General features: G+C 33.9%; 1 protein-coding gene across 2 annotated transcripts; it reads left to right on the top strand.

Annotated features, from left to right (window-relative positions):
* Positions 1-9324: 9324 nt before the first annotated feature.
* LOC127800351 (probable leucine-rich repeat receptor-like protein kinase At2g33170) lies at positions 9325-17118 on the top strand. 2 transcript variants are annotated; one of them, XM_052334922.1, is made up of 4 exons: positions 9325-9974; positions 10072-13258; positions 14324-14705; positions 16474-17118. In XM_052334922.1, exons 2-3 carry the CDS (start codon positions 10315-10317, stop codon positions 14701-14703), a joined length of 3324 nt encoding a protein of 1107 aa, XP_052190882.1. In that variant the 5' UTR covers positions 9325-9974; positions 10072-10314; the 3' UTR covers positions 14704-14705; positions 16474-17118. The 2 variants fall into 2 exon arrangements, with proteins under 2 accessions (XP_052190882.1, XP_052190881.1); XM_052334921.1 differs by lacking the exon at positions 16474-17118 and having other exon boundaries at positions 9326-9974; positions 14324-14843.
* Positions 17119-17894: the final 776 nt, after the last annotated feature.

The raw sequence follows: 17894 nt of genomic DNA, 5'->3' as shown, positions 1-17894 counted from the left end.
TATCTGCGTGTTATGGTTTTTGTACAATGACCTATAAGATATTCTCCATATATCTCCGCCTGCTTCTCTCGTCACCATAAAGCTCTACCAATGGAGATGGGAGCTTTGAGAACCTGGCCTTCTGTATTATATAATGGTCACAGTGGTGATGAGTGTAATCCAGATGTATTGATCCATCATTGAGATTGAGCTTCACAGCAGGTTCTTGTGCAAATTGGCAGTGGGCAATACTTGCAGAAATGCTATAATTCACAACCAGTTTGGCTATGTTATAGAAATGCTTTCTTGGATGCCTTTTGTGTCCCAGTACCCACCAATGTGATTGCTCGACTTTTGTTGGGATTTGAAATAGAATGGTTTTATCCATAGCAGGCGTCACGTACTGAGCATTAGAACAAAATGGTCCCTCTGGCATGTGGGTGGTTGGGATGAACCATTCATTCATGTGGAGGAAAATAAAGCTGGGGAATCCTCCATGTGCAATTGATCCTGTGTTTATGTCCAGTTATGAGGTATGGGAGGCCACATCTCCCTCAACTTAGATGACCTAAGCTTTCTAACTAAACATTCATTCAAACACTGCTAAACACCGACGAATCAAGTCTTCTATCTCATTATATGCTATATGATTTCTCGCTCTCCAATAGTATTTTCATTCTTTCGGTGCCTGTCAAAAACTGCTATTCTAGTCAATGGCCGGCTTCTACAATTAGCAATCCCTGTCAGGTCCTGACACAATCAATACAAACTTGATCAAACAGTCAATCTGTCGATGAACTTCTAAACAAATTGCAGATTAAAGATTGTTGTCGATAGTGCAGGGTCTGCAGAGAGTTAATAAATGAGGACTTGACAAAGTTCTTGATCTGCACCGCATGGTCGATGGGATCTTGTCTAAGAATACAATAATGGAAAAGAAGAAGAGCACTTTGAGACCTTTAGCCACAGCCTATGTAGTTGGATGCATCATCATATGGCACTATGTGAGATGGAATATGTGAGAACACATCAAATCATCAAACTATTGTATTAGTTATCTTAGAATTGAGAGGAATCTTTGTCTATTTTCATGTTAATCTTCCTCTTGTTGGGTGCAGCATATTTATAGGCTCCCATGCTGTCTTCCAACTACCACTGTTAAATGTTAGGTCCTCCTTGTATTGGAGTGGTTTCTGAATATTAAAACCTTTCACTTTCCCTTTGGACATGAACTTGTAGCAGTAGCAGTAGCAGCAGCAGTAGTAGCCCCACAAGCATTAGAACAGCTCTTTACAGTTTGTGCAACAATGCATCTTTCCAGCACATCTCCTCTTCCTTTTGACAAACAGAGGATCTTTTGCTCAACTAGCTGAGAATATTATTCACAATAAATTTACATTTTTCTTGACAATGCTCTTGTAGATTGAGTCACGATGAAATTCTGATTCTCTTAGCAAAAGACCACTGTAGATCAGATCAGATCAGTTCTTCACAATGTTCATTCCCATCTTACCTACCATTTTCTTGGTTCCTTTTTGGTCTTAATTGTCGCTGATGGCATAGATTTTTGCACCAACAAATATTCTCACCGGGAAGTCCACCTGGCTCCAATTACGACCACCTTGTTGCCTTCCCTGAAAGATCAAAGTCTACAAAATAAAGATTTAGGCTGTTCGGAGGCGTTCCCCCCCCCCCCCCCCCCCCCCAAAAAAAAAAAAAAAAAAAAAACTTTCTCAATGCTCACTACTTCAAATAACTAGTCCCTTCCACCCTCAATTCACTCTAATTATTAAGTTGTGGCACTTTTTCCCTTTTTATCCAACTCTACTGGATGCCTTAGGCGACCAACTCAATAGCATTGAGTTTCCTACCTTTTTCTCTATCCCTTTCCCAACAAACAAAGAGAATTATTGATAGATTTATCTTCTATCAGATTAATTAGATTTACCAAATGAGCAACGCCCCCATTTCCATCTTATTTAAATTGGGGGCCTCATCTTGTTACTTAATCAATGTTAGGTTATCTAACTGTAACCAATTTGTGCAAAGCTCTTGCTTTACCTAATTCCCTGGATATTCTGCTGTTAAGTATGACTTTGCTCTTCTATGCTGTGGTATCAAGCCAAAGAGGGGGAGGCTATTGTGTTTGGATAGAAGGAAAACTAATGAGAAGGGTTGTCATTAATTTTCTTATCTTTGGCTTGCATAGTCGGCTAAATAATATAAATAGTTACTAAATTTTAGAATAAGGTAAAAATGTAATTCAACTTCAATTTATAATTAAAAGGTCACTAAATTTTAATTTAATATATATAATTTCATAATTACGGTTAATTACTGTTAAAAGAGACTAACGGGATATTGACGTGGCTAATAACGTAGATAGCTAAACAACACAAATGATCATTAAACTTTATACTAAAATATGAAAAGATCGTTAAATTTTTTATTAAAATACAAAAATATTAGCATTTCGTTATTCTTTTTCAATAATAATTGAAGATAGTAATAAAATTGTATATTAAATTGAAGTTAGTGACTAAATTAAACTTCAATAATCTTTTTATATTTTAGTATAAAATTTAATGACTATTTTACCCTTTTGGTATGTCAAGAGAGCAAGAAAAAGGGTATCTGTCAATCCCCAGTCTTGGCCAGATCTCTTTGTTGGGTTTGTAGGCCTGCTTATGACAGATTAAATTAATTAGCACTGTGAAGGAAGTAGCCATCATGTCTTGAATAATTGAGTAGTCTCTTTCATTACTTGCATGACAACCCATCTTCAGTAGGGATCAAATCTTTTTTTTTTTTTTTTTTTTTCTAGCAGATGCTGCTCAATGCCAAGGGATCATGATGAAAGGTTATTTATTTATTGGGTTTAGATCTATAATTGCATTGATTTTGTCTTATAATTGATATTTTTTACTTTTAATGAATGGCTCTTGACTTTTAATTAGTGATATAACCAAATATCCTTTTCAAATAATTTTTTAGTATACTTCATATAACATTTATGCAAATTTAGAATTGTCGCACACATCATATACATAAATTGAAAAAAAAAAAAATTAGGTATGACTAATTGGTGTATATATTTTTAAGTTATCTGCACAGCATTGATGTAAGCCCAAATCATCCTAAGAATTAGTTGTTGGTTGCAGACTAAGTCTTCAACTACTCTTCTAAGGAGTCCACAATCAAGATGTAACCATGGTATGAATACTTAGTAGATCCGGTCCATATCTCACCTTCCATTACTTGTGAAGGTCAATTATACAATATAAAGTTGTATAATAAAAAGGAATGAGTGTGATGTAATTAAAATAAAAAGGAATGAGAGTAGGTGCCCAAAGTGCCCCAAAATTGCCACATAATTTGGGCTTATCAACAGGAACTATATGGGCTTCTGTCACGTTGTCAAATATGGGTTCATAATGGGTAGTGGCCTTCTTTGGCAAACTTAAAGCCAGAGGACTGAAACTGCCATAGCAGCCCAATTTCCAAACATCATCCCCAACAGTCCAAAGGAATGAGTGTGATGTAATTAAAATAAAAAGGAATGAGAGTAGGTGCCCAAAGTGCCCCAAAATTTGGGCTTATCAACAGGAACTATATGGTCTTCTGTCACGTTGTCAAATATGAGTTCATGATGGGTAGTGGCCTTCTTTGGCAAAGTTAAAGCCAGAGTCCATTTTCATTTGATCTTAACCCAAATGACATTACAAATAGGGCCCAGTGAAGGGGGACTGAAACTGCCATGGCAGCCCAATTTCCAAACATCATCCCCAACAGTCCAAAATTGAATCTATTGAACAATTATTGGTTAGAAGAGAGCCTATCAGCTCTTGATCCATGCTAGATATGGTATTTGGCTATTGACCTTTTATATATAGGGAATGAAAAATATTCTATGAGATTTAGGGAGTAATGATGGTAGAGACCGATCACTAATGTATGTTCTGTTAAAAGCATTTGTAAAGAGTCGGATTTAGATATCTTAATTTAGTTTCTGATATTTAAATTAATAAGAAATCATAACAAGTGTTATGTAGTGAGTAAAATGAATTGAATTTTCTTATGAGGAGACGGGGGATTTTACACTTTTCATAGGTTTAGACACGATGAGATGTTTAGAATTATCTGAGATTCTTAATCTCAATGATTACGGATTAATGGATGATTCATGGATCGGATTGGGATAATGGCGATTCTCTAAATCTATTTTAGAACCTTTGGAATTGAAATTCGGAAGTTAAATTTATTGATTTATCTTTTTAAATACAATTTAAGGATAGAAATATATGACATCACAATCCTAAATTTGTTATTTTCCAAGGGTAGTTCAGTAACTTCACCCTTTGAGGTGTCCCTTCTTCAACAGATATAAAAATTATAAAGAGGCACATATATTAATGAGTTTCTAAGTTTGAATGTTTTGGGTTAGCTGGACTGTCCTACCCGATGCCATCACTATTCATTTTTTAATTAATTATTTTTAAATAAATTAAGATAATTAGACACGTGTCAAGATGTTATTGGATTGCTAACCTTAGATACTCTTGCCTAAAATCACTTAGGTTTCAAGTTATACCTAATATTTTATTTAAACACTTAAATTTAATATTCTTATTGATATTGTATGTTATATACATTATATTAATATAAAAAAATTAATTATTTTCATTCTGAGTTGTACTATTTTTTATGGTTCGGATTATAAAATATTTTAAATATCTCTATAATAAGAATCATTTAAAACATTTCACATCCCGATAGGACTGTAGTTGTTATTTAAATAATATCTTTAAATATTTTATGATTGATTCACAGGTAAGATCAAATTTAGATTATCACAAGTTGGACCAAAGGTACAGCAGTCTGGTCTATTGTATTGCATTGACCATGGCATCAACCTTATAGTCTTTTATTAATTTCATTATTTTAATCTTTCAAAGGTACCCCTTCTTAACTAATGTTAGATGAAGGTCTCTTAAGGGTTATTATCATTTTTTTTTTTTATTGTACCCATAACATAAAAGAATTTATGAGTGAGCCTTTTAAAGGTTTAAATTCAAACAACAAAGTCATATTCATATTTAGGGGTGTGTAGAATTTTGATTAAACTAAATAATTGAATTAAATTGATCAAAATTGACAATTCGATTCAATTTGTATACCGATTTGGTTCGATTTCTAAATTTAAAATTTTGAATTATTTTGGTTCGATTTGATTTTTAAATTGACTCATCTCATTTTAATTTTTTTTTATATCAAAGTTTATGAGTTAAATTGACTAAAAAATATAGGTATAAGAGTATAATTGAAATAACGAAAAATTTGAATTATTATAAAAAAAGAAAAAAAATCAAAATGCATTAATTAATTTGACTCGAAAATACAAAGCTAGAGATATAATTAAAATAACAAAAGTTTAAGTGAACACACAATAAACTACGAAAGTACGTGAACAAAAATATGAATTTGGCTAAAAAAATCTAGCAAAAATTATGTTTTGGCCATTCTTGATGTGACTCTACATTTTTTAAATGTAAAAGAACTCTCATGACTTTAACCTATTTATTATTTTTATTTTATTCTTTCCTTAAATCTCGAATACTAATTTTATGTTCGAAAATTATGAAATATCCCATACTTAAAAAAAAAATGTCTCAAGTCCCATTTCCCATCAACATCACTAACTAACAACCGTAATTATATACTTAAAAACAGTTATTTATTGCTACAGAGTGTGAACAAGCCTAGCCCTAGCCTAAGGTATCCCTTGCTTGTACTCATCATAAACCAATTAATTAAGTTAAAGTGTAACCATCGATTTAAGCATCAAAAGTTGAAAAGTTAGGCTTATCAATAAGATTGAAAAGAATTAGGCTCAGTTCTGGCCCCAATTAGAGAAAGATTTTGATGGGTTCCATCAATGTTTTTGAATCTAGGTAAGCTTGATTAATCAGACAAACACCTTATTATTTGGTTACTAATTTTTCATCTTTATGTGTTAACTAAGATTGGAAAAGTAGCCCAATTATAGTTATGGAGCTTTGATCCAGCAATCTTATCTCTTTGGCCCACTTTTCCTATGATTTATCGTCTTGAGTGTGATGGATTGAAGCAACCCTTTGATTTCCCTTTTGTTGTTATTCATGCACCTTTCACATTTTAATTGAGAGATTTGATGCAATGTCACCAATCAAACCGGCCTTCTAATTTGTTTAGGCTTAGGTTTTGTTGGTATGTTAGAGCAAAATGTGACAATTGAGCGAACCCCATGAATTATTATTTCATGTTTGAATATAAAAGAAAATAAAGATGAAAAATATTTATAATATTGTCATAAAAATTTAAAAAATAATATTATATTTAAAATTCTTAGTTATGCTCTTGTAGGTGTCTGGATGAGATGATTTTGGGTGAAAGTTATAATTCGTTTTTTCTACGCATGTAGATATGTTTCGGGCTTTATGACTTATCTTTTTTAATTAAAAAAATGAGATATTGGTAGGGAAATGAGAAAAATAAACATTCTTTTTGGCACGAGGAGGTGTTGAGTGGGAAAGAGCCTAACCTAATGTTGTCCAAATGGAAGGGGGGGGGGGGGGGGGGGGTGTTGTTTACAGCCAGCCCACTAGTGGAGTTGGGGCCAAATTGGACCAATAAGAGAGATGATAAGTCTAGTCATGGGGATGACGTGGCATCCCACCACCACCAAAACCAAAACCAAATTCAAATTCAAACTCAAATTCCAAATGCAAGTCTTCAATTAATTTTCAGCTTTCTAAAACGTTATCATTAGTGGGATGACTTCTTTTGTAAGCAGTAGTAGTATCCACACACTGATTCATTGATTTGGACATAAATATAAAGCAAGTGGCTTTGGCTGTGGCTGTGGCTATGGCTGTGGCTGGACAGCTTGAGAAGCAATCACTCTCAGCCTGACCCTCCATGCCCTTTTAGATGGTGGGTCATGTGCCCGCATTCAATGCCTCCTGTACCCTATTAAAATCTCTTATTTTTATTATTATTTTTAGAAATATTTAATTTTAAAATTTGAAGTGATAGTTTCTATCAATGTACCAATATTACTTTTGAGTGTCAAATTGAGTGTCTAAGTAGTATTATCAAAATTTATGTGTACGGAGACGTTATTTGGGTAACTTTTGAGAGTAGTGTAGATGGTTCATTACATATGTTCGAAAATTTAAGTTATTGCAAGTTTAGGTATCGAGTTTGTCTTCATGCGACTGTCAAAAATCTACGTATATATGTGGGGCAAAAGACAAAGTTTCAACTCATAACTTATATGCTTGTTCGCCTAACTTGGGGTGTGAGAGCTGTAAATTTATGAGAATAGGATGATCCTAATCGAAGGTTGTGTGACTGCGTTGATCAAAAACTCTTTGTGTTGTCTACGTTTAAAAAAAAATGTTATTTGTATATTTAATTGTGATATTTTTGATAACACCCACACATTAATGTATGAGATTTCATATCATATCAATTTAAATATACAATACATTAATAGACGAGTGTGATAAAAAAATATCACAACTAAATAACCAAATATCATTTTCATAGTTATAAATTATTTTTATATTATTTTATTTTAATAAATAAATATTAAAAATATCACAATTTAATCTCACATGGATAACTTATTGAGAAGGTTTTAACTATATTATAAACCTATAAATCACCTTTAACTATACTTTGGAAAAAGACAAATGGTGTTATAATGGTAATTGAAATTCAAGTCAAATAGGACTACTACCATTGCAAGTCATAAATGAGCTCCCACACTAATTTCGGGTCGAATTAGGTTCAGATTCTAAAAATAAAAAAGAGACAACTTTATTACAAATTAATCCCATATTAAAAATCTATTAAAAAGAAACTGAGTATATTATTTAGTCTTTTAAATTCATAAGTCATATTTAATTTGTACTTTGAAATAATAACTCTTATATTACAAGTGGTACCAAAGTCAAGATGGGCACGGATAGTTTTACTAGGGAGGTGATGAGTGTATTACTCGATCTTATAATATAAACTTAAAAATCAAGGAGTTAAGGGCTGCCTTACTCATCCCATCTTCTATTAGTTTGGTCTCAATGTGGTCCAAATTGAATGAACCTCCCTATATGCACTAACCCATTCTAGATGGAGCATAAGGTTTTGAAATTGAACTCAAAGAATGGATTGCACAATTGTCTTTTGTCACAAGAAGTTAGGAATTGTAAGACATTCCAATTTGGAATTTTGTGGCAATGACTTATAGTCCACAATGGGGGGTCTCATAATTCTTGAAACCTAACTTTGGAAGAAATTATTGCTTTGGCATCTCAACCAAATTTCCCTTAAAGAGTGTTGACTATTGGTGGTTAAAATTGAATTTTAATTTCGTCAAGTTGAAATAAATTAAATTTATTTAAAAATATTATTTAGACACTTAATTTTAATGTTTATAATAATGTTATGTATTAATATCTTATATGGGATATCAATACAAATGCATAAAACATTAACAGAGAGCATCAATCAAAATGTCAACCTCAAGTGAATAGTTTAGATCATATATTATTGTACCTCATCATTTAACTCTAGCAAAATTTATATTTTTACCTATGTAGTTTCATATATTTTATTTTCGTGATAATTCAATTTTTTCGTTATTTCTATTACACTCTTAAATCTATATTATTGAGTTAGTTTAACCTCTGTATTTTGACTTTTTTTGTGTGTGATAACCTAAATTTTTTATTATTTTAATTACACAACTAGACTTATATTTTTGAATTAATTTAATCCGTGTACTTTGACGTGAATAAGGTGTAACGTGTATTTTATTATTTCACTTTATTTTATTTTTTTAACACATAAAAATATAAAAGTTAAATTAACTTAAAAATATATGTTCAGAGATACAATCGAAATAACATAAAATTTATATTATCACATGAAAAAAAATTAAAATATAAGAGTTAAATTGACTCAAAAATTAAATTTAGAGATATAATTAAAATAAAAATATAATTATATAAAAAATATTAAAATATAAATATAAATATAAATTTGACCTTTAATTTTAGATATAGGGAGACAAAACTATGAATTTAGTCAAAAATTGAATAAATTCTCAAACGGACCGGTTGCCACAAGAGGTTTGAATAATTAATGCACTTGTCCAAAGATCCAACCCTTATAGCTGTCTAAATGGTAGGCTTGAAGAAGTGAATCTTTCAGGCTACGACGTCGTAAGAAGGACCAGCCACACTTCACCTTCACTGATGCAGAATTACCAGCAACTACCAGAAACTGTCCCAATCCGAGAAATCCAAAAAAAATTTCTCGGGAAAACAAAACTTTTCTCCCCCGAAAAGTTCACAGTTTTCTTTTCCAAGCACTAGAAAGGGGAAACTAGAGAGAGAATGGAAGATTACGGGGGGAGAGAGAGGGAGAGGGAGGTGCCAGCATGCCTTGTCGGCCATTAGAGCTTCAATGAAGAGGTCTCACCCGTCCCCTCCATTACCTAAAGCCTAAAAATCTTTAACCATCATTGCCAGTCGAGACCAAACTGAACCTCAAAGTAAACCAACGCCCCCCCCTCTCCATCAAACCCAAAACCAAGACGTGGGTCTGTGTTTGCTTCCCCAGAAAAACTTTTGCGAGATAAAATAATCCCCCAAAAATCTCCGATTCATTGCATTTGATTGCATTCTTTTCTGGGGTTGAAAAGGCTCGTCCCTTGGAAAAAGATTCAATCTTTTTCCCCTTTCTTCACAAATTTTGCCAAGTAGATTGCAAGATCCCACCAATCTTGGAAAGAGAGTTTGCAGTTTTATTTTTAAGCTTGTTCTGCCCTCCAACTCCAATTCGTGAAATTCCATGGTTGTTGCTCTGCCATCATCTCAAGGAATCACTTGAATATTTACGGTCTTTGCTCTGTTGGTTGCCTCTTCTTTGATGAGTGATGAAATTCAGATGTAAGTTAAGGGTTTAATCTTCTTATTGTATTCCATGATTTTTTATTTTATTTTAGTAGATGGTCGATTCATATGATTGTTGTTTGTGTATTTTCAGGAGGAATTTCACCCTCAGAGATTGCTTTTTAGTGGTTTCCAAAACATTGGCTCCAATTTGGGATTCAAATTCTGGTTCACTTGGTACTTTCAAACCCTTTTCTGCCATTATGAAATACTATATGGTTGCTACAGATACATCAGCTTGAATTTGGTTATTCAACATGATAATCTGACTTAGTCCGAACAGAATTATTGAATTCTCAGATTGTTCTGTTAATTTGGTAAAGTGGAGAGTGTTATAATGTCTGGCTCTAGAAGAGTTGTAGCCATCAGGTTGACTGGAATTTTAGTTATCATGGCTCTGCTGGTTTATGCTTCAGAAGGGTTGAATTCTGATGGAACCTACCTTTTGGATTTCAAGAAAGGCATCCAAGATCAATTTAATTTTCTAGGGAACTGGAACTCCGACGACGAGACGCCATGTGAATGGAAGGGTGTGAATTGTACAGTTAACCATTATAATTACAATCCAGTGGTAGTGTCTCTTAATTTGAGTTCAATGAACCTTTCCGGGACTCTGAGCCCCAGCATTTTCCGTGTGGTTAGTCTTAGTAAACTTGATGTGTCTTACAATAGGTTATCTGGGAACATTCCAAAGGAGATTGGAAATTGCTCAGTATTGGAAATTCTTTACTTGAACAATAATGAGTTTGATGGATCAATTCCTCCTGAGTTGGGCAAATTGTCTTTGTTGCGAGACTTGAATGTGTGCAACAACAAGCTCTCTGGTCCTATTCCGGAGGAGTTTGGAAACCTTTCGTCTCTGTTTCAGTTTGTGGCATACACTAACAACATCACCGGTCCACTACCCCATTCTATTGGGAATCTTAAGAATCTGCAGATATTTCGAGCGGGGCAGAATGGGATTTCGGGAAGCCTACCCTCAGAGATAGGTGGTTGTGCGAGATTGCAATATCTTGGTCTTGCACAAAATTTTTTAGAAGGCAGTATACCAAAAGAGATCGGGATGCTTGGGAGTTTAAGTGATCTGATTCTTTGGAATAATCAGTTGTCTGGTTTCATTCCAAAGGACTTTGGAAATTGTACAAATCTTGAGACCCTTGCTCTGTACCAAAACAATCTTGTGGGTGCAATTCCTGCTGAGATTGGAAATATCAAATCCCTGAAGAAGTTGTACCTCTACAGAAATGGATTAAATGGAACAATACCAAAAGAAATTGGTAATCTTTCATTAGCAACCGAAATTGATTTCTCGGAGAACTACTTGACAGGAGAAATTCCAATTGAGTTCAGTCAGATAAAGGGTCTACGCTTGCTTTACCTTTTCCAGAACCAGCTAACCGGTATTATACCAAATGAGCTTAGTGGCTTGAGGAACTTGACAAAGCTTGACCTGTCTATTAATAACCTCACTGGCCCTATTCCTTTTGGATTTCAGTTCCTGACTGAAATGCTCCAGTTACAGCTTTTTGAAAATTCTCTGACTGGCAGCATTCCTCAAGGACTTGGACTTCATAGCCAGCTTTGGGTGGTTGATTTTTCAAACAACGACCTAACCGGAAGAATACCTCCTTACCTTTGCCGCCACTCTAACTTGATTTTGCTGAATTTTGAATCTAATAAGCTCTATGGAAATATTCCAGATGGTGTCATGACCTGCAAATCCTTGGTGCAACTTCGTCTGAACGGAAACAGTCTGACAGGGAGCTTTCCTTATGAGTTATGCAACTTGGTTAACCTTTCTGCTGTTGAAGTGGGCCAGAATAGGTTTGGCGGTGCGATTCCTCCAGATATTGCAAATTGCAGAAAGTTGCAAAGGCTTGATCTCTCAGACAATTACTTTACTGCTGAGTTGCCAAGGGAGATAGGAAACCTGACCCAATTAGTGACTTTTAATATTTCATCTAATTTGCTCACTGGACGGATACCACCTGAAATTCTTAACTGCAAGATGCTTCAACGTCTCGATCTTAGCCGGAACAGCTTTACCAAAACCATACCGAATGAGCTTGGAAACCTTTCACAGTTGGAGCGCCTCATGCTTTCTGATAACAGGTTTTCTGGAAATATACCCGCTGCAATTGGCAATCTCTCTCATTTGACTGAGTTGCAGATGGGTGGCAACTTGCTTTCTGGTGAAATACCATCGGAACTGGGTGCACTTACTGGCTTGCAGATTGCACTGAACCTGAGTCATAACAATCTTTCTGGAAGAATACCACCTCAGCTTGGGAAGCTTATTTTACTAGAGGATCTCCTGCTAAATAACAATCATTTGAGTGGTGAAATACCAACTACATTTGACAATCTGTCAAGCCTATTAAGTTGTAACTTATCTTACAACGATCTTTCTGGACCTTTGCCTACTGTAGCATTGTTTCAGAACATGACAATGAGTAGCTTCATTGGAAACAAAGGGCTTTGTGGTGGCCCTTTTGGTGGTTGCAATGGGAATTCATCTTTCAATTCAATTCCTCCTTTAAAAAGTTTAAGTGCTCCTCGGGGTAAAATCATCACAATTGTTGCAGGTGCTGTTGGTGGAGTATCACTTATTCTAATTGCAGTTATTTTATATTTCATGAAGCGTCCAGTTGACATGGTTGCTTCCTACCAAGATAATGAGTTATCATCCTCTTCGGTCTCGGATATCTATTTTCCTCCCAAGGAGGATTTCACATTCCAAGACCTTGTGGAGGCCACAAACAACTTTCATGATAGTTATGTCGTTGGGAGAGGAGCTGTCGGAACAGTATACAAGGCAGTCATGCGTTCTGGGCAAACAATTGCTGTTAAGAAGCTAGCCTCTAACAGAGAGGGGAACAACAATATTGAGAACAGTTTTCGAGCTGAGATTTTAACTCTGGGGAAGATAAGACATCGTAACATTGTAAAGCTGTATGGTTTTTGCTACCACCAGGGTTCAAATTTGCTTCTTTATGAATACATGGCAAGGGGTAGCTTGGGTGAGTTGCTCCATGGAGCTTCTTGTAAATTGGAGTGGCCCATTCGCTTTATGGTTGCTCTTGGGGCTGCCGAGGGGCTTGCTTACTTGCATCACGACTGCAAACCAAAGATCATTCACCGTGATATAAAGTCTAATAATATTCTGCTTGATGAGAACTTTGAAGCCCATGTTGGTGATTTTGGTCTGGCCAAGGTTGTTGACATGCCTCAATCCAAGTCAATGTCTGCAGTTGCGGGATCATATGGCTATATTGCCCCTGGTAAGCTCCCTTTTGAGGCCCTCTTATGACAGTTTGTTTCTTCTGCTTCATTGTTCCTTTTGAATACTTGCTTGCTATCAAGCAACGAAAAGGAATTCAACTTTTTAGTTGTTTTTAAATCAATAAATATATCTATTCTATATAAGAACATTTCAAAAAGCATATATTGTATTTGTTGACTGGGTTCTTTAACTACATTAAGAATAGACAACAATCACAAGCCTTAATCCCACTAGAAGGGGTACATTAGGAATAGAAAGAATGTAGTGAAATTTGGTCCTCTGTATTTTGAAGATCAAAAGCCCTACATGAATTACTATTGATCTGTAATCCTTTCTTCCATTCCTTTTCGTGAAGGAGTCATATCATGCCTCTTAAGAGTTTTTTGACTGAATGTTTTGAATGAACTATCTATTATGACTTATATTGTGCAGCAATAGCCATTTTATGTCTCCAACGAATTCCCCTGATAGACTTTGTTATTGGGCTTTAGGTATCATGATGATTGGATAGTTATTTGAGCTAAGCTAAGCTAAATTCAGTATTCTTCTAGTTGTCCAAATATGTTTTATTCAGTTGGAGAATTCGTATTGATAGTAATTGACAGAGATGTCTCTTAAATTGGAAGAATATGCACCACAATTATGTTTCAGAAAATTCTGCAGTTTGTCTGCTTTGTACATTCCTGCGAAAATAGTTTGTTTATGTTCCTACAGGGGAAGCTTTTCGGTCTTATGTTTGTAGTAGCCCAAGTATTATGACCTTAACAGTTTGATTAAGTAGGAAAAGGCATTTTTTTTTTGCAATGATCTCTATTTCATCTTTTTTTCATTTGTTTGCTTTTGCAAGTTTGCATTATTTTATCCACTTGAAAGTTTTAGCTAGCTTGATTGGCACATCAAATATGATGTGTGATGTTATCTACAGTATTTCTGTTTGTCTGGCAATCAACAACCCTCTCCCCCCTCCAAAAAAAAAAAAAACTTCTATTGGTTGACTTGTGTAACCGAAGAGAAAAGTACCACATCCCTCTGACCAAAAAATTGCATTTTTTTGTGATGCCAGAATATGCGTACACGATGAAGGTTACAGAAAAATGTGATATCTATAGCTATGGAGTTGTTCTCTTGGAGTTGCTTACTGGAAGAACACCTGTACAGCCAATAGATCAAGGAGGTGATCTTGTCACGTGGGTGAGAAATTATATTCGTGAACATACATTGACATCCGGAATACTCGATGATCGATTAAATTTGGAAGATGAAAGTACCATAAATCACATGATTAATGTCTTAAAAATTGCCTTAATGTGCTCGAGCATGTCCCCTTTTGAGCGACCGTCCATGCGTGAAGTTGTGCTTATGCTGATGGAGTCTAATGAACAAGAAGGGACCTTTATTTCATCTCCAATTTATGATCATCCTCTTAAAGATGATTCTTCTTGACTGTATGTAACCATCTCTCAGTTCCATTACTGATATAATTGCTTAGACTGATTATTCCTTGTATCATTTTACAGGATTAAATCATAAAGTGGTCATGCATGTATATTTTCCCCAGTAAAATAATTAATCAAAATTTCTAGTATGAGTTATGAGTAATTTATTACTTTGTTCTCAGGTCTCAAGTCTTATTACCATTTTCAAATATAATAGAATTCCAGTAGCCTATAATTGCAGCTTAGAGGCCCTGCTTGGGATTCGTCTCTTTAAAATCTTTTCAAATCATGGTGGTGAGATGGGTACTCGTGATTCTGCTAGCTCGCCATAGCTATGGAGGATGGGTAAATTTAATATACGTAACTATTTACCAATTGAATTAAATTTTAGATTATTATTATTTACTTACTGAACTTTGTTCAATGTCAATCATTCATCACCCTTTACATCATCGTTTGATCTTGCAAATGGAAAATGTCCACATAGTTAGCGAGAAAATGCTTACGCAACTAAATAATTTAATATACACTAAAAATGTAATTATTTACTCATTAAGTTTGGGGTAAATTTAACATACATTGATTGAATTTTAAAAATAAAATTATTTATTCATTGAACTTTGGAAGCAAATCACGTGTGGAAAAATTAAAACCAAGAAACATAAAAAGGCTTGTTCAAATGGTTCAATTCTAAAAGCAAATAGAAGCATAAACTCAACCAAAAAATTACTATAAAAAGACCTACTTAGGTGCCTTAATTCTAGAAGCAATGTAGATGCAAAAACTCAATCAAGATAATAGATAAAAATAGGGTGCTTAGATGCATTAATTCTTGAAGGAAAGTAATAGCAAAAACTCAAACTAACCAATCAATAAATGAAAAAATTATAGATTTTTTACCTCCATTAAGAACAATGAAATCCACAAAGATGTATTCAATAGTGAGACTAAGAGCTAAAAACTTCTTACAAAAATCGTCTTCTATGCCAAAAACCAACAATTTTTTAGTATATCTTTGTGGATTTCATTGTTCTTAATGGAGATAAAAAGGTTTACAATTTTTTCATTTGTTAATTGGTTAAAAGATGTTGATTGATTAGTTTGAGTTTTTGCTACTGGTTTGCTTCAAGAATTAATGCATCTGAGCAACCTATTTTTATCTATTGTTTTGGTTGAGTTTTTACATATGCATTGCTTCCAAAATTAAGGTACCTGAGCAGACCTTTTATGATAATTTTTTAGTTGAGTTTATGCTTCTAGTTTATTTTCAGAATTGAACCATCTGAGCAGGCTTGTTTTTTAGTTTTGGTTTTCCCATGTGATTTGCTTCCAAAATTTAATGAGAAAGTAATTAAATTTTTAAAGTTCAATGAATGTATGTTAAATTCTTTAGCTACATAGGCATTTTTCGTTAACCAGTTTAGATTTTGTTAGCCACATAGGCATTTTTTGTTTGCAAGATCAAACGGTGATGAATGGCTAACGTTGAGCAAACTTCAGTGAGTAATTAGTAACAATTCAAAGTTCACAAAGTAAGTAGTCACATTTTCAAAATTTAGTGAGTATATATTAAATTTAGCCTATGGAGGACATTGCTTTACGATTTAGCCTTTTTCTTCACTAACACATCGCATGAAATGATAGAGAAAGGGCTCCTATTATATTGTGCTTGATAAGTGTCTTTTATACACTTTTTTTGGCCTATAAACTTAACATTTATTCATTTAATGAGTATGATTTCTACTTAATTTGGTTCTATATATGTGTGGTTATGTAGGTGATAAATTCATTTGAAGATATTTGGAGCTGAAATAATTATTTTAGTGTATGATTAGAGCGCGGCATGGAAGGCATGGATGGACATCTATTCGGGGTCAATGTTGAGGAAGTCACAAAGCGGCAAGATGAAAATATAGAAGTTGAAGAGTTGAGAGACTAAGTAAAAGTAACTTGCGGCCTACTGCAGAATGCATACCGCGATAGGACCACTGTGAAAGAAGATTGCTAGAGCTCACGATCCTACCATGGTATGCATTCCAAGGTAGGATTGCAGTTAGACATCTTTGTTAAAGTTCACGGTCCTATCGTGAAATGCATTCTGCAGAAGGGCTCAAAGTTTTGCAGAAAGGCCATTTCGAGCCCGTTTTCTTCCAAATCAAATTGGGATGGACTCCTTCAAGATGCATGACTCTAAAAACATAAAAAAACACTATATAAAGACTGATTCTTGGAGAATTTGGGGATGTTTTTGGAAGGAAGACGAAACCAAGTTGACAGAATAAAAGAAGGGAATTTTTGCGAAGTTGAAGCTTTGGTTGTATTTTTTTTATTCTTCTTTCTATCTCACAACATGGCGTTTGTTTATATTGTTCTTCTAGTGTTTGAAACCATGTTGGGTTAGGTGTTTTGTAACTAGAGTGAATGATGAAACCTCGTTCATTATTGGTTTAATTCAAAATTATTCAATTTTCTTGTATTCTTGTCGGTTGGGTTGATTGTTTATTATACTCTAATTTCAATTTGATATTTGATTACCATTAAAACGTGTTTGTGATTTATATTATTTTCGAGAGATTTAATACAAATTAACATATAGTAATAAACAACATAAGGTCCTATAATAGGTAGAGATACTATTATGCCTTGTGAAATCAGATTGTGATGATCATTGAGAATGAATACATGTTTATATATTTGTAGGTTGATTAGAAATAATTAATTTCATATATATATATAGAATCGAATGACTATCAAGAGAGGCTTTTAGTTGTTATAGGACTATTGATTTTTAACTCAGGACAAGAAGTAGCAAACTTGAATAATTGATGTTTAAGTCATATCAAGAGCAATGGTGGATTCATGCAAGGTTGTTAAAATCGGGATTTTAAGTGAGATCGACAAAGGGTCCATAAAATCGGATCGTAAAATCGTAAGATTTTAGAGATACTTAAAAATACCCTTAAATTTTTGTAAATATATGTTTATAATAATATAATTTTGTAGAAAATGAATTAATATTATTTAATAACTTGATTATTCCTTATTATAATTCAAAAAATGATACTTCCCAAATATAGCTAAAAAACTAGCAGGTTGGTATAGGCAATTTAGAGGCAAAATATAGGTAATTTAGAGGTAAAATATAGCTTAAAATTCTTTAGATGATGCTTCCAATGTCTTCCATTAGATTTAGATTGC

Source organism: Diospyros lotus, chromosome 4, assembly GCF_014633365.1.
Source record: "Diospyros lotus cultivar Yz01 chromosome 4, ASM1463336v1, whole genome shotgun sequence".
Taxonomy (NCBI): domain Eukaryota; kingdom Viridiplantae; phylum Streptophyta; class Magnoliopsida; order Ericales; family Ebenaceae; genus Diospyros; species Diospyros lotus.
This window is presented reverse-complemented; position numbering and strand designations above follow the sequence as displayed.